At 35.1% G+C, this 23,085-nt stretch overlaps 1 protein-coding gene across 1 annotated transcript in view; it reads right to left on the reverse strand.

Moving 5' to 3' along the window:
• Positions 1 to 4,254: 4,254 nt before the first annotated feature.
• Positions 4,255 to 23,085, reverse strand: part of FDX1 (ferredoxin 1) — a 56,224-nt gene continuing 37,393 nt past the window's right edge. The window contains exons 3-4 of the mRNA XM_069079818.1: positions 5,814 to 5,943; positions 4,255 to 4,973 (exon numbers count right to left, since the gene is read on the reverse strand). Of these exons, the coding sequence (XP_068935919.1) occupies positions 4,859 to 4,973; positions 5,814 to 5,943 (245 nt within the window). The 3' untranslated portion in view covers positions 4,255 to 4,858. The remainder of the gene's footprint in view (positions 4,974 to 5,813; positions 5,944 to 23,085) is intronic.

Consider the following 23,085-nt stretch of genomic DNA (forward strand, 5'->3'; position numbering starts at 1 on the left):
TCAAGTGTAGGTGTCCCATGGGAATGAAGAAAACAGTAGTCAAAAAGATCTGATTGGGTGGAGGGGACAAATGATTAAGTTTAGTGGCTTTTGCCCCTTTGGATGGTTGGAAATACAGATTTGAAAGTCAGCTAGAAAAATAGATTTAGTAATTAATGGAGTAGAGATGATAGTTAATGGATAAAATACATGTTACATGTTACCTCTCCCATTAGAATATGAGTTCTTGGCTCATAATAAATGTTTGTTTATTGAGATTGCCAAGGGAAAGAGAATCATATACCTACATATTTTAACAAAACTTTCTGAAAGTTATCAGTTAGTAACTACAAATGGTATCTAACGACAAAAAGAAGTTCTGAAGATCTAGTACAAGGAAATCACAGCCAATTATTTTTTTAATATATCTAGATCACAAGATCATAGATTTAGAACTGGAAAGGACCTTTAGAGGCCATGAAATGCAACCTCTTCATTTATAATTGAGGAAAATAATGCACAGAGCAGTTAAGCCATTTGCCTGAGGTCACATAACCAGTATCCGAGGTGAGATTTGAACCCAGGTTTAAGTCCAACATTCTATATAATACTCCATATTTGAAACATAGTTAACATATATGCTAAGCTTTTGAAATCTGAAAGTACAAGAACAAGATTCCTATCTTAAGCTTACCTTGGCCCTGACAATGACTACACTAATAGTCTTAAGATCAAATCATGCCATTACTGTAAAACAAAGGATAGAGTTGAACTGACCAGATAACTAGGTTATCTAGTCCAAGTCTCCCCATTTTACAGACATAGAAACTTGTCATTTTTTTTGAAGTCTTCCAAGAAAAATCTCTATAGGCATTACTTGTACTATTCTTGCCTAGAAGAAATTGTGTAAGCTTACAGGTTTCTTGTCAATTTCTTCCAATTTGCATGACTAGGGGTTCATAATGTTCTGAAGTAATCAGTAAAACTTAAATGATGACTTTACCTTGGAGATGACTGCTTCAAGGAATGAACTTAAAATATTTTCAAAAATATCTATAAATGAAATAATAAATTATAGTAACCGGTTAATTAATAATAAAATTTATTTGAGGACTTATAATTGGCAGTTTTGAGAAAAATGATTTTCACCATGAAAATTCCTTATATCCTTCCTGAAAAGCTGGTGGTGTGTCTATCTGATACTCACCTCACATCTATGTCTCACTTACAGTTTGGGATATATTTGCTGTGTGTCCTACTAGTCAGGTATACCTTCTGCCAGCTGGATCTTAAAATTTCAGTTTCTGGATATTTATAAACATAAGAAAATCAGATAAAAATAACTTGGTGTAACGTGGTATGCTGACATATTAAAAGAAGTCCTCTGCACAACTACATTCACACTGCTATGTCTGTGTATTTGCTCAATAGGAAACTATCCCAAATATGTCAAATATCTCATTGTTATTACATCTAAAAGTGTTATTCACTTTGTTCAGATACAGAACAGATGGTTCTTTATTTTTTTTTTCTTTTTGGAGGGCAATCGGGGTTAAGTGACTTGCCCAAGGTCACATAGCTAGGTTTTGTGTGTGTGTGTTAAGTGTCTGAGGTCGGATTTGAATTCAGGTACTCCTGACTCCAGGACAAGTTCTCTATTCACTGCACCACCTAGCCACCCCAGTTCTTTAATTTTTAAGATACTCTTATTCATAGTGAAGAAAAAAAGTCTTCCCATTTAAGAAAACTGATGTTCCAAGACATGGTTTATCACAAAATTTCAAGAAGTTAAAAGTTTATAAAAAGCCATCAACAGAAAGAGTAAATAAACAGGAAAAGGTATAATGAATCAAAATTAAAGAAAAAAAAGTTACACTAAACTATTACTAATAGCTTTTACTAAACATTCTTCCCTATAATCTTGAAAAATGAAACGTTCATGTTAAACTCTGATGTTAAATTATAATTGCACCATGAAACTATAAACATCCATGATATACATTAAGTTGATCTTTTTTTTTTTACTATGAGAATGAAATATTACCACACAATTACTAAATCACTTTTGAGTGTGGACCTATGGTTTTATTGGTTAAAAAAATTTCCAGTTTATAAACTCCCTTCACCAACTCAAATCCCAGATACATCAGATTTAAGAGTTTAGAGGGACCATACAGGTCACCCAAGTTAAACCTTTCCTTTTAAAGTATAGGAAAAATATTGGTAAATGTATATAATTTATAAGCTTAAGGAGTTACATAGGCACTTGTGAGGTTAAGTAACTTGCCCATAATCACACATCTAGTATGTGTTCAAGGCAAGTCTTTCTGACTCCCAGGCTTATCTTCCATGAGCTATGTGACTCCGTCTGATACAAAGCTAGAATGGAAGGAACATTGTTACTTGGCATAGAAAAGTTAGTATATAACATCACAATGCAACCTAATTGTGTGTTTGGACTGCACCAAACAAATACAGCATAAGAAAAGAAACCTATGTTGTTTTGTTGAATATATTATTGTATGCAGAGGAAAAAGTGGGGCTTTAATTTGGCAGGATTTCATAGAATATGAAATATATTTTTAATCAAGCAGTGGCCAGGAAATACAACTTAAAGTTGCATAGAATTGAAGTACATCTCTCCCAGTCCTTGCCATTTAAATAAACAGTACTGTGCTGGAAGAGAAGAAATGTTAGACACTGCAAATTAAAACTGAATATTCTCTACAAAACCAAAATAAACCACCATGAATGATCTTTCAAAATGTTAAGATGAGAGGGGGGAAAAAGGTCAATTAACCAGTCCACAGGAGGACAATGATAATGAAAAAAGTCAAGATATTTTTTATATGAGGATGAAAGGCCCCTTAGTTAAGCTCTTTAAAAAATTAATTTATCTCTGTAAATGCAAACTTCAAATTAAAAAAAAATAGAGTGCTATGATTTTTATAAAAACCAGTAAAAGATTTTTTGCTTTGTTTGACCCTGCAAGTTGTAAAAGTTATAAGGAAGCAAGTTTTAGCTGAAAATAAGGAGCACTTCTTAACAATTAGAGCTGTCAAAATGCATGGTGAGTAGTAAGTTCTTAATCACTAGAGGTCCCCAAACATGAAATAAGAAGCAATTCATAATTCAGGTGGTGAGCAGGGAGGGAGGGGAGGTTGGGTGAGTTCACCTTGCAGGTTCTCCCCAATTCTTCAATTCTATGATTATAGAATGAATTCAATGAACTTTTAAAATCTGGACCCCACTAATTTGGAATGTGTAATAAATTCAGCCACTATTTAGAATGAAGTTCATTTCAAGACTATGATAAAGAGATTGCTTAAGCAAATCAATAGAACAAGCAAGGGTAGGAGAGGAATGATTGCTGTAACTGAAGTGATTTTAAGCCCTTTAAAAGCATCATTCGTATGTTAACAATGTAGCTACAATTTTTTTTTTTAAGCAATTGGGGTTAAGTAACTTGCTCAAGGTTACACAGCCAGTTATTTCTGGGTGTGGTGCTAAGTATCTGAGTCCGGATTCGATCCCTGATCTCCTGACTCTGGGGCCAGTGCTCTTACTCACTGTGCCACCTGGCTGCCCCTAAGCAATTGGGGTTAAGTAACTTGCTCAAGGTTACATGGCCAGGTGTTTCTGGGTGGGTGCTAAGTATCTGAGCCTGGATTTGATCCCAGCTTTCCCAACTCTGGGGCCAGCGCTCTTACTCACTGTGCCACCTGGCTGCCCCCAAATTTTTATATATTAAATAAATATGGAAATAACTTTGTTAAGCAACAACACCAGTTCATGCTGCTTAAGGTACTAATCATGTTTTTCTTTAAAACTGTTATTAATTTAATTAATTGAGGTTCGCTTTTCCCCTCAAGTAGTCCAGACTCATAATATTTTACTCCAGTTCCAAAAGCTATACTGTGTAACCTACTTATGAATTTATTTACTGTAAGGCAAAATTAAAATTCCAACTTGCTTCCATATATAACCAACATATTGCAATGCCCATTAATATTATTGCCTTTTTTTTTCCTTCTCTGGCTCTGTAGAAAAAGGCTGAATTTCAAAAGGATTCCATCCCATTGTTAAGGAATATTACAAATAAAACATTTAGGAAAGATTACAAACCTTCCTATTTTGTTACTTAGAAGAGAAAAGAATCAAGTATTTCACTTTCCTTTAAAGTATTCCTCTATTTTTTAGTATCAAGACTAACTTGTCATAGGACACTTATGTTCAAATTATCCTAAATGTTCATAATTCTAAAAGATAATCATATTAAGAGGCAGACAATTATCTTTTTATTTGTTTTAACATATTATTCAGAAAATAAAACAGCTCACTGAGCAGTTATGTGTTTTTCCGCAATTATACAAAGACTCGGAAATTATTCCTAATAGAACATTCATAATTTCTCCTGTTTAATTTAATCTGATGGTGAACAGTCTACTAGAAAAAGTCAGGGAGTCAAGAGACCTATGTTCTAGTCTCAGCTTTGTAACTAACTAGCTGTGTTGGACACATCACAGCTGCTCTGTGCCTCAGCACATTTCAAATAGTGACAATACCACCTGACTCATAGGGCATAATGTGTATAAAATGAGGTAATATAAAAGTAATTTGAAAAGTTGAAAACACTACACAAATGTAAGGTAATATGATATGAATTTTTATAACAATTGTTAAATCTGAAATTTAACCAAAATAAAAAGGCTGAATAATTTTTAAGAATTACAAAATACAGTCGTTTTATAAGGTAAATTAAAACAGCAAAGCTAGGAATAGCAATAAATTCTACTTGGCAAGTTCTCATTTAATTACATATACTATAATTACAAAAATCTAGGTAATAATCCATGAAAATGTTGTTCTTGACTGCAGTTTATGAGTTCTTGCCCAGATCTATGGATTGCCTAGCATCAGCAACTGCTTCAGGTACTCGGACAGTCATATTGTTCATAGACTTTGTTAAATAGATTTGGCAGCCCAAACGTGATCTGTTAGAAACAAAAACAAAACAAAACAAAAACACCATACTCTTTAGTTTTAGATAATTACTTGCATGATATGATAGTTACATAGAAAACTCTGACATTTTCTTATAGAAGAAAGATTTGGCTCCTGAAGACACAGAGGATATAAAAAACAGAGGTGCACTGCTTTATTCTGAAATTGTAAAGAAAAACAGTTTTTCCCAAAGTCAACCAGTGGTCTTGTCTCACTTCCTAACAAGAAAGGATTAAATTGTTCTTTGTTTAAATTGACTCTTTGTCCCTGATCTACTCCTAATTTTTCTTTGAAAAAAGTTGCTTTCTGATTAGGGTCATACATAGTTAAACATTAAATAAAACTTCATTAGTGATATGCCTCCTAAGACTTTTAGCTACTCCAGTTTTGACTAGAATGAAAAATAACTTTGCTGATAAAGTGTTAAGAGGTAGAGATTTTTGAATAGATAAAAATTATTTATATTTACTAGTACGTGCTAAAGTCTTTAAAAAGTCATGAGTGGTCTCTCAATTTAAATTTGCCCTATATATGTCTGCACATGTATATATACCCAGTCAAAATAAATTACCACAAAACTCCAAATAAATTATTCCAATTAATGAAAAATTTACTATACTATGAAATCTAAAACTGATGACAGTTTACAAATATTTACAATTCCAAGTTAGACAACAGAAATGCCATACATATGGCATCATTCTATTTAAACTTGTAAGTATAATGTTTTAGGTGAAAAAGACCTTATTTTCCTGCATCTAGCCTTGGAAATAAATGATTCTATAACCCCTTAACTTTTACTCACAGCTATAAGAGTCCTAAAATCTTACGTGTCTGTTAGTCCAAAGGCCAGATCAAGCATGTCATTCTCCTCGTCAGTAGCTACTTCTAACTTTTCAAATATGTGGTCTTCAAAGACAAGGTGACAGGTGGAACAAGCCAATGTTCCTTCACAAGCACCTATAAAAGGGACAAAGATTGAAATGACTGAACTCTATAGACTAAAAGAAATGCAATGTTCCCCTAAAGTTAAAGATTTCCATGAAAATTTTCAGTTTCTGATTTAGAACTTAAAACATAGCAGGACACTTCTCTCAATTATGGATGAGAATGAGGAATGAAAAAAAAATTCAGCAATTTTTTCTAACAATATTTTCTGTCTGAATGAAACAACCAACCCACAAAAACTTGTTGAGTTATTACTATGTAAAAGATACTGGTGTTAGAGCTCTGGAGAATTCAGGAAAAAACACAATACAGGGTAAATGTGATCATAGAGCTTACAATTTAAAGAGGAAACAAGATACACACATGAAAAGAAAATACACGCTATTTTTCACAGTTAACTTTTCCCCACAGAACTCAACACAATTAAGTTTTACAATACTTAAACTGAACTAGTAAGAAAAAAATATGAATATAGTTGTAGGAAGAAAACATGAAAAAAAGTTATTAATATCTCACTCCACATGGTCAGAGAATAATCAAATGTATCACTATGAATAACATGATTCTGAAAGGGTGGGGGCATGTTTCTCATATTGGATTTTTTTGAACCTTCACAAAGAAATCTTCTTTTTATAATTGCATATATTCTAATCCTAAAGACCTGAGACACCCAATCAGCAAGTCTTAACAGATTCTTCCTCCACAATGTTGCTTTAATTCCTTCCATTCTTTCCCTGACTTCCAATATCACCCCAGTATCAGTATCTCATGCTACAATACTACAACAGCCTTTTAACTTGGCTCCCTTTCTCTAGTCTCTCCTATCTCCAATGCAACCTGAATACTAAAGCCAGACTAATTTTCTCTAGGCACACCGATTAAATTTGGTTCCAGTTTCAAATCCCTTACTTAGTTAGATATGTGTGTGAATGTGTGTGAATATACATACACATAATCACACATCCAACTTAATTCAATAAATATTCATAAAGTACTTGCCATATTCAAGGTTCTGTGTTAAATGCTGAGGATAAGCCAAAAAGTAGCCTTTGCTCTCAAGGAGCTGACATTCTAAGGATGTAACACAAGTGTACAGTAAGTACATACAAAGTATATACAAAATAATACAAAGTAATTTTAAACGCAACAACTACGTCAATCTAGAGAGGACTTGAGGAGGTGGCATTGTGCTGGGTTTCAAGGTGGATGTAGAAGTTGAGGTGAGGGGGAAAGCACAGACTGGACATGGGGACCACCTGTGCAAAGCATGGATATGGGAGAGATAGAATCTTGCATATACAGACAAGAACTGGCAGTCCCATAGGCACTTTTTTTTTTTTAATTTTAAAATAAACTCTTTATGCTAAGTTCATTCCTTCCGTTGTGACAGAATCAGTGAATCTTCAAGTTCATCTTCAACACCAATTCCCTCTGTCACTACCTGAAAAAAGTGATCTACACACCTACCGACAGGGGACTCATGAAGAAGTTCAATCTACTTTTTGGAAAAGATCTAATTGTTAGAAACTTGTTCTTGAGCCAAAATGTTTCCCTGTAACATTAACCAATATGACAAACCTCAAATAACTGGACATTAATATTCCCCAAGTGAGTGGATGGAGAGGAGACAGCCACCAAGAATACTGCAGCAGAACCAGGAACATGAAACTTTACAAGATATAAACTGATGCTGAGTGAGGAGAGAAGAACCAGGAGAACTTTGTACACAATTACAGACACATCATATGTGTGATGACTAACTTTGATAGACTGGGCTCCTCTCTGCAATGCAAGGTCAGAAGACAACTCCAAAAGACTCATGATGGCAAGGGATATCCACATCCAGAGAAAGAACTACAGAGTCTGAATGCAGACTGAAGCAAACTACTTGCTCTCTCTTTTTGTTTTGTTTCTTTCTCATTGTTCACTCCATTGGTTATAATGCTTCTTTACAACCTGACTAATGTTTAATGTGAAGGTATTTGTAGAACCTCTGTTTGATTGCATGCCGCCATGGACAGGAGGAGAGGGTGGGGAAAAAAATTTGGAACTCAAGGGATTGTGGAACTGAATGTTGTAAACTAAAAAAGTAAATAAATTTAAAAAAACTCTACAAGAGTGCAACTCTCATACAAAAACCTGGAAATTTTGTCTAAAAACAAGGATGAATAGAAAGGTATTAAGGTATAGCTTAAAAGCTATAATAAAATTTAAATGAGACATAAGACCCATGCTAGGAGTAACTGTGCCAAGTACTCTTTTTTCGATTAAATTTTATTTTTAAATTATTGAGCATCAATTTCTTTCTCTTTCCTTCATATTTATATGTCATAAATTTGTGCAGTCATTCCCCACCTGGTGGACATCCTCTTAAGTTTCCAATTCATTGCCACCACCAAAAAGTAGCTATAAATATTTCTGTACATATAGGGCTTTTCCCTCTTTCTTTGATATCTTTGGGGATATAAGCCTAGTCATAATACCACTGGGTATGTATAATTTACTAACTTTGGGGGCATAATTCCAGACCACTTTCCAGAATTACAGGCCAATTCACAGATCCATCAACAGAGCACTGATGTGCCTATTTTTCTGAAGTCCTTCCAGCATTTGTCTTTTTCCTTTTCTGTCAATTTTCCCAATCTGAGGAGTATGGAGAGGAAAAATGGTATTGCTTTCATTTGTATTTCTCTAATTATTAGTGATTTAGAGTATTTCCCCCTATTCTACAGATAGCCTGAATTTTTTTCCCCCTGAGAACTGCCTGTTTATAACCTATTTATCAACTGGCAAACTGACTCTTATTCTTATACACTATAATTCATTTCTTATATATTTTGGAAATGAGACTTTTTTCAGAGAAAATAGAAACAAAATTTTTTTTCCTAGTTAACTATTTCCATTCTAATCTTAGCTAAGTTAATTTGTTTGTACAATACCTTTTCAACTTTGTATAACTAAAATTGTTTATTTTCTTTTCTTCGATATTCTCTATCCTCTGGTTATAAACTCTTTCCCTATCTTTAGATCTGACGAGTAATTGCTTCCTTGGCCCTTTAATTTATGATGTGACCTATTTTATCAAGGTATTCATTTGGAGCTTGTTTTGATATATGTTGTGAAGTACTGGTCTGAACCCAATTTCTGCCAGACTGCTGTCCAGTTTTTTCTAAGCAATTTTTGCCAAATAGTGAGTCCTTACCCCAATAACTAGGATCTCTTGAGTTTCCTGAAGTAGGCTACTAGTTTTGTTTGCTTCACAGTGCTGTGTGCCTTCTGTTCTGCTTATGGATCTATTTTTTTAACCATTACCAAATTGTTTCAATGGTTACTGCCCTGTAGCATAGGTTTAGATCTGGTATGTATACCTAACCTACTAATACCCAAGGCTAATAGACTAAGAAAAAGAATAGGTCTTCTTTGGAGTTTCAATGAATGAACAGAATAAGAGAGGCATGAAGGGAGCATTTTCAAGAACCCTTAGAACATTAGGTTTTAGCCTGGAGTCTGTGAACTTGTTTTTAATATTTTAATAACTATTTCAATATAATGGGTTTTCTTTATAATCCTATGTATTTTATTCATCAAAAAACAGTATTCTGAGAAGGGGTATACAGTCTTCACTAGACTGGCAAAACAGGGCAACAGCTAGGTGGTACAGTAGATAGAGTCAGTCCTGGAGTCAGGAGGACAAGAATCTAAATCTGCCCTCAGACACTTATTAGCTGTGTGACCCTGATGAAGTCACTTAACCCTGCTTGCCTCAGTTTCCTCATCTGTAATATGAGCTAGAGAAGGAAATGGCAAAACACTCCAGTATCTTTGCCAAGACAATCCCAAACAAGGTCACGGAGAGCTGGAGAAAACAAAACAAATAACCACAATATGTTTGACACTCACAGCAACTCTGTTTTTCCTCATTTTACAAATGAGGAGAATGAAGCAAACAGAAGTTAAGTGACTTGCCCAGAGTCACACAGCTGTTAAGTCTTTGAGGTCACATGTGAAGTCAGGTCTTTCTCACTTCTATGCCAATTAGTTGCCCCTATTTCTAGGGGTTGGATAATAATAAATAAATAATAATAAAGGTTTATAACAATGAATAGAAATCTGACTTCAGAAAATCAGAGAGATTAAAATATTGAATCTGACCACAGGGGAAACTATTAATTCTGAATGGAAACTAATGGATGCTTAATTTGAAGTCATCTCAGAGAAAGAAAAAAATGTTTGGAAATAATTACCTATAGGGATAGATAAGTGGTATTGCGAACAGAATGCTAAGTCTAGAGTCCAGAAGACTCATCTTATGGAGTGCAAATCTGCCTTCAGATATTTACTAGCTGTGTGACCCTGGACAAGTCACTTATTTAACCTGTTTGTCTCAGATTCATCATCTGTAAAAATGAGCTGGAGAAAGAAATGGAAAACATTCCAATAATTTTGTCAAGAAAACCACAAATGGGGTCATGAAGAGTTGGGCACAGGTACTAAACAAAACTGAAGGCTTGTTACTGGTTTTCCAGCTCCCCAATTATTTAGAGAAAGCAAGATTCTGGTTTGACATATCAGTAAACTAGCTTAAAAGACAGTGGAAAGAATAAAACTTTAACAGAGCCAGGAGGTAAAGAGGATGACAATGAGAGAATATAGTCTAGAGAGTTTGTAGACAGCCTATGGCAGGAAAAGTACTCCACAGACATATAGCTATTTAAGGCCTAGGAAGGAAGACACATAGGTTCTTGTCCCTAAAGAATATGGAGCATTCAACTTTATAGTCTATCAATAGTGGTTTAAGCATGAAACACTTGCACTAGAAAAGTAATAGTGGAAATCTAGTAGTAGGAATCTTCCCAGTTATCTGCTCCTTCCTTGTTGTAACTGCTCTGATGAAGTTTTACCTTCTCCCAATATCTACATATGTGGTTCCTCATCTTTACAAGTCTTTAGGATTGTAAATTGCAAATCTACATTGGGAAAAGAAGTTCTTCATCAGGAGCTCCCCCGATGAAATCATAGGTAGAACAACAAAAAAAGAACCAACCACTAATCTGTAAGTGTATATCTTATTTTTCCACACACACAAAAACAAAAAACAAGTCCTGTTTGGGACTGTCTTGGCAAAGATACTGGAGTGTTTTGCCATTTCCTTCTCCAGCTCATTTTACAGATGAGGAAACTAAGGCAAGCAGGGTTAAGTGACTTCCTCAGGGTCACATAGCTAGTAAGTGTCTAAGGACAGATTTAGATTCATGCCCTCCTGACCCCAGGACTGACTCTCTATCCACTGTATCACCTAGTTGCTGCCCTATTTTGGCAGTCTACTGAAAAATGTATACCCCTTCTCAGAATACTGTTTTTCAATGAATAAAATACATAAGAAGGAAATCCATTATTTGGAAATAGTTAAGGCAGGGCCAATTTTAATTTTTTCTTTGTATTTCCAGACCTCAATGTAGGTGCTTGGAACACAGGAGGCAGTTAAGAAATAACTGCTGACTCATTCAGAGCAGCTAATGCCAATGTGAACTGAAACATATTAAATTCTAAGTATAGTAAATGAATGAATGAATGAATGAATAAACAATTGATGTCATCAAGAAAAGGAATAAGGAAGAGAAAGAATTACTACTTGGGGATGGTCTGAAATGACAAGATCTGAGGAAAGAAAGCTGAACTTTTACTTCCTTTGTCTTTTCTACCCAGAATTATTTTTGACAATGAAGGCTAAAACAAAGATAGTCAATAGGAAACTGAAATTCAAAATAAGTGACAAGACAGCATAAGAGCACCAATTTAGGGTTCAATGACTTTAAGTTGTTTGGTCAAGAAGAATAACATCCCAGGACACAGAAAGGACTAGTATATAACACTGCTGAATTGCTACCTGTGATCAATGAAAGAGTGGTGAATGGAAGAAGTGAGGCAGGATCTGCAAACATCATTGTAATTTCCAAAAAGGGGAATTTCCTCAAACTATAGGCTAGTGAATTCACTTGACACACTCTACTTTCTCAAGAGAAAGTATCCTGACATTGTAAGTATTCAATTAGAAATTGGATGAACACTTGGCAGAATACACTAGTTCAGGCTCTTACTGCCAGAGCCTTTGATCCAGCAATACCACTACTAGATTTATACCTAAAGAAATAAAGAAAAAGGAAAAAACACATATAAACAAAAATATTTTTGACAGCTCTTTTAGTGGTTGCAAAGAAATGGAAACCGAGAGGATGCCCATTAACTAGGGAATTCATATTGTATAGGAAGAATGTGATGGAATACTATTGTGCTGTAAGAAATGATGAAGAGGATTGATTCAGAAAAAACAGAGAAGACTTACATAAACTCATGTAAAGTGAAGTGAGCAGAACCAAGAAAACAATACACATAGTAACAGCAATACTGTAAAGATAATCAATTGTGAAAGAATGAATAACTCTGATCAATAAAATGATTCAACACAATTCCAAAGGATTCAAGATGAAAAATGCTATCCACCCTAGATAGAGAACTGATGGATGGACTCAACAGTGCAGACTGAAACATATTTTTTTCTTGCTTTTTGGGGGGAGAGGGTGGAACATGGCTAATGCAGAAATGTTCTGCATGACTTCATATGTATAATGAGTACTGTATTTCTTGCCTTATTAATGGGTGGGGGGGGAGCAAAAGGGAAAAAAATTTAGAAGTGAAAACAAAAATAAACTTTTAAAAATGGAAATGAGAGCAGGAAGAGCTCAGTTCAAATCCTGCTTAGACACTTATTAAATATGCAATCCTGAGCAAATCACAACATCAGTAAAATGAGAGTAATGATAGCACCTACCTCATATTGTTGTTCTGAGGATCAAATGAGATAACATCTGCAAAGCAAAGGCACTTTGCCAACCTTAAAGCACTATACAAATGCTAGCTATTTATTGGTATTATCCTCACTATGGTGCCACCAGAATTTTCTAACTCACATTTTTGAGTTCTTGAATCTTCATTGGATATTGTCTCCAAAGTAGCTCATACTCTATTATCATTATCATATTATCAATAGTCAATCATTCAAAGCCCTCCACTAGCTTTACCATTTCTCACATTACTTTCTTCTACACACTCTGCACACTGAATCAGATCTCCCTGGCCCCTGAATACCCAGTGTCCTCATTCCTTCATGGTATTGCTCAGGTTGTTCTAGATACCTAGATTATCCTTCCTCTCCATGTTTAGTTTCTGAAACTTTTTAATCATAATAATAACAATGATAATAGCAGCTAGCATTTGTATAGCACTTACTAAGGACCAGGCACTGTGCTACACATTTTACAATTATTATCTCATCTGATCCTCACAACAATCCCGGGGAGGGAGATGCTATTTTCTTTGTTTTACAGATGAGGAAACTGAGGCATGCAGAGATTAAGTTACTTGCCAGGGTCACAAATATAGTGAACTCCAATGCTATCTCTTCTAGAAAGACTTATTTGATCCTCCTTTCTCTACTCTTATCAAGAGAGTTCTCCAAAAAATCTGACAAGAGTAACTCTCCACCCCCACCCCACCCCAATTTCCTTCCTGGCTCACTCACCAACCTACCTTGGTATTTACTGGTCAAATACCAGCTGCTGGCCTTTCCAGGGTGATTCCACCCTGAGGCCAACCAGGAATCAACCTATCATCAAAAGTCCCAGCCCTACCTGGCTAATTCTGTTTATTCCACTTAAATAAAGAGTGTCTACCAACTCTTCTTGCCCCGCCCCAAAGTAAGCTGCTTGAAAAGTAGTGACCCTTCCTTTTCTCATCCTTGGATAAGCAACACTTGGCACAATACCTGGCACACGGTAACCACTTAATGTTCTTTGCATCTGTGTGTCTGCCTATCTGTCTATTTATGTATCTATCTCTCAATCACTCTCTGATGGAATATATTTCCCAAGAAATATACTATATAAAAGCTGTATTTGGTGTCTTATTTTCCCTGGTAGACTACAAGATCCTGAAGTGATCTCATCTTTTTTCTCTTCCCCAGGGCTTAAGAAAGTACTCACAAGAAGGGCCTAAGGTAGATTTTCTGATTGACAGAAATTAGTGACCTGCATTCATTCTATCCCACAGAGCAGATAATATCTAAGGCCTTTTCTAAGTCATAATATATATAACTTAATAGAGTAAGAAACATAGTAAGAGGAACAAATAAACATAATTATAAACCAAATACAGATTCAGATGATAATTTTCACATTTATATCTTAAATATTTTCTTTTTTAAGCAATCAGAGTTAAGTAATTTGCTCAAGGTTACATGGCCAGTTATTTCTGGGTGTGGTGCTGAGTGTCTGAGCCTGGGATTCGATCTCCAGGTCATCCCAACACTGGAGCCGGTGCTCTTACTCGCTGAGCCACCTGGCCGCCCCTTAAATATTTTCTTGCAAAACAGATTACTTAAAGAATCCTTTAATGCATTACAGAAATGTCTTCCAAGATAGCAAGCTGGGCTGATTCAAAAAGGTCCATCTGCCCCCTAGTGCCAGAATTTAGCTCTGAAAGTAAATTTTATAATTTATCTGTCTAATGGTTCTTCAACATTATTTGACATCTGACTTTTCCCAAGACTAAAAATTGTGCCTTTCTGACTATTCAGGAAGCTTATCCTTTCTATTATACTGAAAATAGCATTGGAGTTCACTATATTTGTGACCCTGGCAAGTAACTTAATCTCTGCATGCCTCAGTTTCCTCATCTGTAAAAACAAAGAAAATAGCATCTCCCTCCCCGGGATTGTTGTGAGGATCAGATGAGATAATAATTGTAAAATGTGTAGCACAGTGCCTGGTCCTTACAAACAAGCAAGTGCCCACTATGTGCCAGGCACTCTGTAGACACTATGTATACTGGGAATAGAACTACAAAGAATGAAACAAGCCCTACTCATAAGGCACTTACATTCTAATGTGTAATATAAATCTATCATAAAGTAAATACAGAATAGAGCAGTTCAATTCAAAGTAATTTGGGAAGAAGGTACTTGGTAGTTATAGAAATGAGGAAATGCTTCATGTAAAAGTTAGTACATAAGCTGTGTGGGGAAGGAAAAATGGAATTCCCTGAGACATAGATGAGGAAAGTACAGTACATTCCAAGCATCAGGAATGGACATTGCAAAGGTATGGAGAAAGGAGATGCAATGCCATTTGTGAAGAACAGGGAAAAGGACAATTGGATTAGATTGCAGAGTATGGAAGAGACACTAATATTTACTAAGCTGAAAAACAGGTTGAGGCCAAGTTGTGAAGAGCTTTAGAATCTTAACAAAAATGTTTACAGTTCATCAAAGAGGCAATAGGATACCACTGTAATTTATTAAGCTGGTGACATGGTCAGATCTGAAGAAAAATCACTTCAGTGGAGGTTAGAAAATCAGTGTGGAGATGAACTGGCATGGGGATAGACTTGACTCAGGGATACCAATTAGGAGACCACTGAAATAATCAATTAACAGCTCTTGTACCAACTGAAAGGTAAAAAATGCAACTATTTAGTCACTATCCCTCCTTTGTTTTCTTATTTAGAAATAAAATTTTTTAAAAGCAAAACAGCTTGTCATCAATACATATTTAGTTCAGAGGAACAAATATTTCACAAATAAATGAAGTAGTAATGTTTTCAGAATTCCAACATTTACATTTTAAATCATTTTAAGGAATCCCTTTACTTGAATACTTACAATTCCCATCCAAATAAGAATGAATCATGCACATACAACAACTTTTGACCTAACAATCTAGAGGTAAAGGCAAAAGGGCATTCACTTTTTTTTTTTTTTTAGCAAAACTCTAAATTTCCTTGAAGAACTAATTTGGAGCTAATAGGATCATAGTTTTAGAGCCAAAAGGACTATCAGAGATAAACTAGTACAGATGTGTCCAACACATGGACTGCAGGCCACATGTAGTCCATAACACTCCAGAATGTAGTCCAAATCACATTAAAACATGGTACCTATCTGACTTTAATGTGTCAATATATTAATAAAAAAGAAATATATAAACATGTATGGTTTTCTGTGTCACTAGCTGGCCCACAGGGACAAGAGTTTAGTGTCCCCTGTTTCTGAGTCTGATACTTGTAATGGAAATGCAAATTTAAAGATCTTCCCTGCCCCTAGGCTAAAGTGCAGCTGGAGCCTGGGGTGGGAGGCTTGTTTTTCAGTAGATACTTCTTGATTGGCCAGTGGGTCAATAAGGTTGTTACATTCTCTGAGCCAGGAGAAGGCTATATAAGCCCTGATGTGAGGCTTTGTTTTGGGGGCTCACTTTGAGAAGTGTTCTGTGATTTGATATGGATTCTGGGAAGCCGTTGTCCTGAGCCCCCCGGCTTTGAAAAAACCCAGATGTTGAAACCCAGATGTTGACTGGGTATGGATGTAATGGTTGGACAGTTTGAAATCTGTCTACTAGATCTGTTTCTGTCTTGATAATTCTGTGTACTTTGAAGTTCGGGGTGCTGACCTTTTCCCCTGAACAAGGTAAACGATATATGTCTGACTGATTAAAGTAAGCTTGTTAACCCATTTTGAGTTGCTTTCCTTTATCAAAGCAGATCCAAGAACCTGCGGTGGCAGCAAACCCTGAGGATGCTTGGGGTGCTTGCTGCTACAATACTAAGTTCAAATTTGGCCTTAGATAGTAGCTGTGTGACTTTGTGTATCTTTGCTAAGAAAATCCCAAATGGGGCCACAAAGAGTTGGACATGACTGAAATGACTGAATAACTACAACCACTGATCTAGTATAATTCCTTCATTTTCTTTTTTTTTTTTGCTTTTTGGAGGGGGGAAGGCAGGACAATTGGGGTTAGGTGACTTGCCCAAGGTCACAAGGCTAGTAAGTGTTATGTGTCTGAGGCCACATTTGAACTCGGGTCCTCCTGACTCCAGGGTGGTTGCTTTATTCATTGCACCACCTAGCTGCCCTTAATTCCTTCATTTTTCAAATGAGAAACCTGAAGCCTGGAGAGGTAAAGTGACTTAGCTAAGGTCACAGAAGCCAAGATGAGATTCAAAACCAGGTTCTAAGATACCAAATCCAGTACTCTTTCCAGAGCACCACACTGCTTCTCTAATTATTTTACTTAACAAGATACAATAATCCATCTGTCTAAAGAATTATATGCAATATGGGGTCAAGAGCTAGGGATTAGGATTGGGAACTATCTTGGCTCTGTAATTTATTATTACTGTGTGACTAGAGCAAGTCATTGAACTTCTCTGAGCCTCCGGTTCCTTCTCTAGAAAATACTGAGTTGGACTTGATGATCTCTGTGATCCCTTGTGGCTCAAAATTCCATGATCTAATAATCTTGTTACTGTGTCTTATCTAAGCACTAAGCCAGATCCTGTAATTATTTGTTAATTTTTTTTGAGACATTTGGATTTGCAACTGAAGCATTTTCAATTTCAATTAAAGAAAATTTCATCAGGATATCCTAGTGTGAACTACAACCTGTTTTCCAAATTTATGATCTTTCTAATTGCATTCAGAAACTGGAAAGCTGTATAGTGCTTATATGATTAGTGTACAAATTTCGACCTGAGAAGGCCTGTAACATTCAGAGTCAATGACTAAAAACCCTGGCTATCAATCCTAGACTTCATTCAAAGTTTTTGAAACATTTAAATACTGTCAGACATAATAAGGAGGAAAGATCCAACTCAAGTTCTGCCTCCTCCACAATGACCACCGTGATCTCCCTGTCTAGAAGTCACGCTTCTATCTGCAATTTTCCAACTCTCTATATGACTTCTAATACACTTAACAAATTCAATTTCATTTTAAAGTTATCTATGTACTTATTTAATTCCCATTACTAGACTGTAAATTCTTTGAAGAGAGGGATATCATCTTTACCTTTGTAGACACAGTTCCTGGCATAGAGCACTGCATAAGAATCAGTGCTCTGACAGGATTCCAGGAAGATGGCAGAGCAAGACAGGAACACCAGGTTCTCCAAAATTCTCCATAAACATGATAAAAATATTGCCTCAAAGGGAGTTTTAAGGGGAAGGCAGAAATAATTACAAATATTGGCAAAGCAGTGGTCCTCCTAAGACAATTTGGATGGGCCTTCGGAAAACCCAACCTCCAGGGGCAGAGGCCTGGCCCAACTGAAGTGCAAACACCTCCAGGCAGACTCTGCTAAATCAAAAAACAAGTCCTGGGTGCAGGGGCAGGCTCTATTGTAGAAACTTTCACATCACAGACAGAGTGGGGATCAGACAACTGAGCAGGGGAAGACTAAAGGACCCTCTGCAATCGCTGGATGCCAGACACAGGTGAGTTGATCAGATGCAGTCGCAGGCTGTGGCTGTGGAAGAGGAGGAGCAAGCACAAGCCCAGTGAGTGAGATAGCGGGGACCCTGCTGGCTGTGAACACTAAAAGCAGGGTGGAATCCCTGGTCCAGGTCAGAGAAGTGAGCTAAAGTGGACAAGAGCATTGGTAATGACTGTATGGCTAGGCTCCCTAGCCATGACTGGGGGGAGAGGAGTCTCCCATGTTGAGCTCCTAGTCCGAGTTTAGAAAACAACTGCAGGGAAAACCTGAAGCGGGGGCAGCATCCTTCATACTTCAGGGACTAAGACCTGGATATAATAATAAGAAGTCACTTAAAATGAGAACAATAAATAGGCAAAGGAGAAAGAACTCAACCAAAAATAAATTCTACAAATGAGGAATAAATGGAAGAAGTGTTATGGTGGAAGCAGGTGGGATGGAGGACTGATAGTGCTGGAATCTTACAGTTTAACTGGGAGGGAATTATATATACATCTAGAAGGGTATAAAAGCCTTCTAAATTTATAAAGAAATAGGAGGGCAAAGGGGACACAGTAAGGGAGGGACTTGTAGTAGGGTGTGTAGATCAAGAAGGAGCAAGGTGAGAGGATAAGAAAAGGGAGGGACTCAGGGGAGTGGGCAGATGAAAGAATAGGAGGGAGAGGGGAAAGAATATGGGAAGGATTCTTTAAAAGGCTGCAAATTAGGTCAATAGTGGTTAGAAGTAAATTAGACTTCTGAATATGGCAAAATAATAAATAGTGAGGACAGATAAGACAGAGGGAAATACAAAACTAGTAATTGCAACTTTGAATATGAATGGGATAAACTCACCCTCATAATAGAAATAGGTAACAGAACGGATTAAAAAACCAGAATCCAACAATATGTTGTTTACAAGAAACACATTTTTTTTAAAAAAGAGAGATACATACAAGGGTTAAAATAAAGGGCTAGAATAGAATTTATTATGCTTCAGCTGATGTTTAAAAAAAATCAGGAGTAGCAATCATGATCTCAAAGTTAAAGCTAAAATAGATTTAATTAAAAGAGATAAACAGGGAAATCACATAATGTCAAAAGGTACCATACGCAATGAAGCAATATCAATACTCAATCTATAAGCACCAAATGCTATAGTATCTAAATTTTTAAAGGAAAAGTTAAATGAATTAAAGGTGGAAAGAGACAGTAAAACTATAATAGTGGAGGACTTTAAAGTTCTCCTCTCAAAACCAGATAAATCTAACAAAAAATGAATAAGGAAAAAGTCACAGAGGTGAATGGAATCTTGGATAGGCTAGATATGATAAATATCTGGAGAGAACAGAATGAGAATAAAAGGAATACACTCTTTTCTCCATGGCATATGGTACCTTTGCAAAAAGTGACCACATATTAAGGCATAAAAACTTGATAGTTAAATGCAGAAAAGCAGAAATATTAAATTCATTCTTTTCAGATCACAGTGCAATAAAAAGTATATTCAATAAGAGATCATAGAGACTCAGATTAAAAACTCATTGGAGACTAAACCTAATTTTAAAGAACAAATGGGTTAAAAAACAAATGATAAATAATTTCATTTAAAGTGAATGACAATAAGAAGACAACATACAGAAACCTATGGGATGTAGCAAAAGCAGTAGAGAGATGCAATTTTAAAAACTAGAGAAAAAAATTAAACAACAAATTTGAAATTCTAAAAATTATAGGCTAGATTAATAAAATTCAGTGCAAGAAAACCATTGAATGAATAAATGAGACTAGTTGTTGGTTTTATGAAAAAAAACAATAAAATTGGTTAACATGAGTTTCAAAAAGAATGAAGAAAAACACATCACTAGCATTAAAAATGAAGAGGGTGAATATATTACCAATAGAGATGAAATCAAAGCTATTACAAGGAATTATTTTTGCTCAATTATATGGCAATAAATTTAATAATTAAAGTGAAATGAAAGAATATTTGCAAAAATATAAACTGCTTACATTAATAGAAGAAACATAATAATAACTAAATAAACCTATTTTTAAAAGAAATTGAGCAGACCATAAATGAGCTTTCTAAGAAAAAAGCATCAGGACCAGATGGACTTACAAGTGAATTCTACTAAAAATTGAAAAATCAACTAATTCCAATATTAAATAAATTATTTGGAATAATAGGTAAAAAAGGAGTCCTACCAAACTCCTTTTATAAAACAGATATGGTAAAGACACCTAAACCAGGAAGAGCAAAAACAAAAGGAAAATTATAGACCAACTTCATTAATGAATATGGATGCAAAAATCCTAAATAAAATACTATCTAGGAGACTACAACAATAGTATAGTATCTACATTTTTAAAGGAAAAGTTAAATGAATTAAGGGTGGAAATAGACAGTAAAACTATAATAGTGGATGACTTTAAAGTTCCTCTCAAAACCAGATAAATCTAACCAAAAGATGAATAAGAAAAAAGTCACAGAGATGAATGGAATCTTGGATAAGCTAGGTATGATAAATATCACAAAGACTACATTGGGACCAAATGGGATTTATACCAGGAATGTAGGGATGATTTAATATAAGGAAAACTATTAACATAATTGATTCTGTCAATAACAAAAGTAACAAAAATCATATGATTATTCAGATGCAGAAAAATACAACATTCATTGCTATTAAAAACACTTGAAATCAGAGGTGTAAATGGATTTTTCTTTAAATGATAAGAAGCAGCTACCAAAACTCATCAGAAAGTTTTATTTGTAATGAGGATAAGTGGAACACTTCCCAATAATATCAGTAGTGAAACAAGTATGCCTATTATCACCAATATTACTTGATATTGTACTAGAAATGCTAATAATAGCAATAAGAGAAGAAAAAGAAGTTGAAAGAATCAGAATGAACAATGAGGTAATAACTGTATCTCTTTTTGCAGATGATATGATGATATGCCTGGAAAATCCTAAAGATTCAACTATGAAGTTAGTGAGAACAATGAATAATTTTAGCAAAGTAGGATATAAAATAAACTCACATACATCACCAGTATTTCTAAATATCACCAACAATACCCTACAACAAGAGATAATAAGAGATACCCCATTTAAAATAATGATAGACAACATAAAATACTTGCCAAAACAAACACAGGAACTTCATGAACATAATTTTAAAACTTTTTTATACAAATAAAGGCAGATTTGAATAACTGGAGAAATATTAATTGTTCATAGGCAGGCAGAGACAATATAATAACATTTTTTTTTCACAATTCAACCTAGACTAACCTGTTTATTCAATGCCATCCCAATTAAATTATCAAAAAAATTATTTTACTGAGTTAGAAAAAATAACAGCAAAATTCATCTGGAAGAACAAAAGGTCAAAAATTTCAAAAGAACTAAATAAAAAAAATATAAAGAATCCTTCCCAAATTCTCTCCCCAGTACAGATCTGAAACTATATTATAAGGCAGTAATTATCAAAACTATCTGGTATCGGCCAAGAAATAGAAAGGTGGAACAGTGGAACAGATTAAATATACAACAAACAATAGTGAATGAATATAGTAACTTTATTTGACAAATGTAAAAATTTAAGCTTTGGGGATAAGAATTCATTGTTTAGTAAAAATTGTTGGGAAAGCTAGAAAACAGTCTGGCAGAAATTGGGCATAGAACCAGTATCTTAAACCATTTACTAAAATAAGATTAAATGGATACATGAATTAACATAGAGGGAGTTATCAGAAGAAAGCTAGAACATAGAATGTATGATACCTGTAAGACTTATGGATAGGAGAACAATGCATGAATGAACAAGAGATAGAGAGCATTGTGAGGTGTAAAGTGGATAATTTTGATTATATCAATGAGGTTTTGTACAAATAAAACCAATGTAGCCAAGATTAGAAGGAAAGCAGAAAATTATGAAAATATTTTTATAGTTTCCCAGATAAAGATCTCATATCTCAATTATATAAAGAATTTTATTAAAACTCTAAGAATATAAATCAGTCCCCAATTGATAAATGGTTCAAGAATATAATCAGTCAGTTTTGTGATGAAGAAAACAAAACTATATATAGTCATGAAAAAATGCTCTAAATCACTACTGATTAGAGAAATGCAAATTAAAACAACTTTGAGATATCATCTTGCACCTATCAGACTGGCTAAAATGATTGAAGGGGAAAGCAACAAATGTTAGAGAGGATGTGGAAAAACTGGGACACTAATTCATTACTGCTGGAACTATGAACTGATCTAACTATTTTGAAGAGCAATCTGGAATTTTTTTTTTTACTTTTTTTTTTTAATGCTTTATTAGCTTCTAATTTACATCATTCGTTTCCACCAGATTTTGAGTTACAAATTTTCTCCCCGTTTTTCCCCCACTCATCCCCCCAAAACAGCAGTCCCACAGGATATCCCCACCTCCAATCTGCTCTCTCCCATATTTTCTCCCATACCCGTTTCAACTTCTCCAGTGGATCTCTATGCCTCAGTGCCTGTATATCTTTTTTTTTTTAATAACATGTAAGATGGTATTAATAATAGTATATATTTATACACATATATATATTTGAATATTTGATTTTAAAATTTTCAATTCCAGATTCATTCCCTTCCCCCCCCCCGCCACCCACCCCCACTGGGGAGACAAGCAGTTCAGCATAGGTTGTACATGTGCAGCTAATGCAAAACAATAACATAGTAGATGTATTGTAAAAGACTGATTATATTTCCCTCCCTCCTATCCCACCTCCCACTTGTTCTATTCTCTACTTTGATCCTGTCCCTTTTCAAAAATGGGTGCTTCCAACTTCCATCCCCCCC

This window comes from Petaurus breviceps, unplaced genomic scaffold (assembly GCF_028583685.1).
Source record: "Petaurus breviceps papuanus isolate PSGF00001 unplaced genomic scaffold, PetGlider_PUasm1.0 91133, whole genome shotgun sequence".
Lineage (NCBI taxonomy): Eukaryota > Metazoa > Chordata > Mammalia > Diprotodontia > Petauridae > Petaurus > Petaurus breviceps.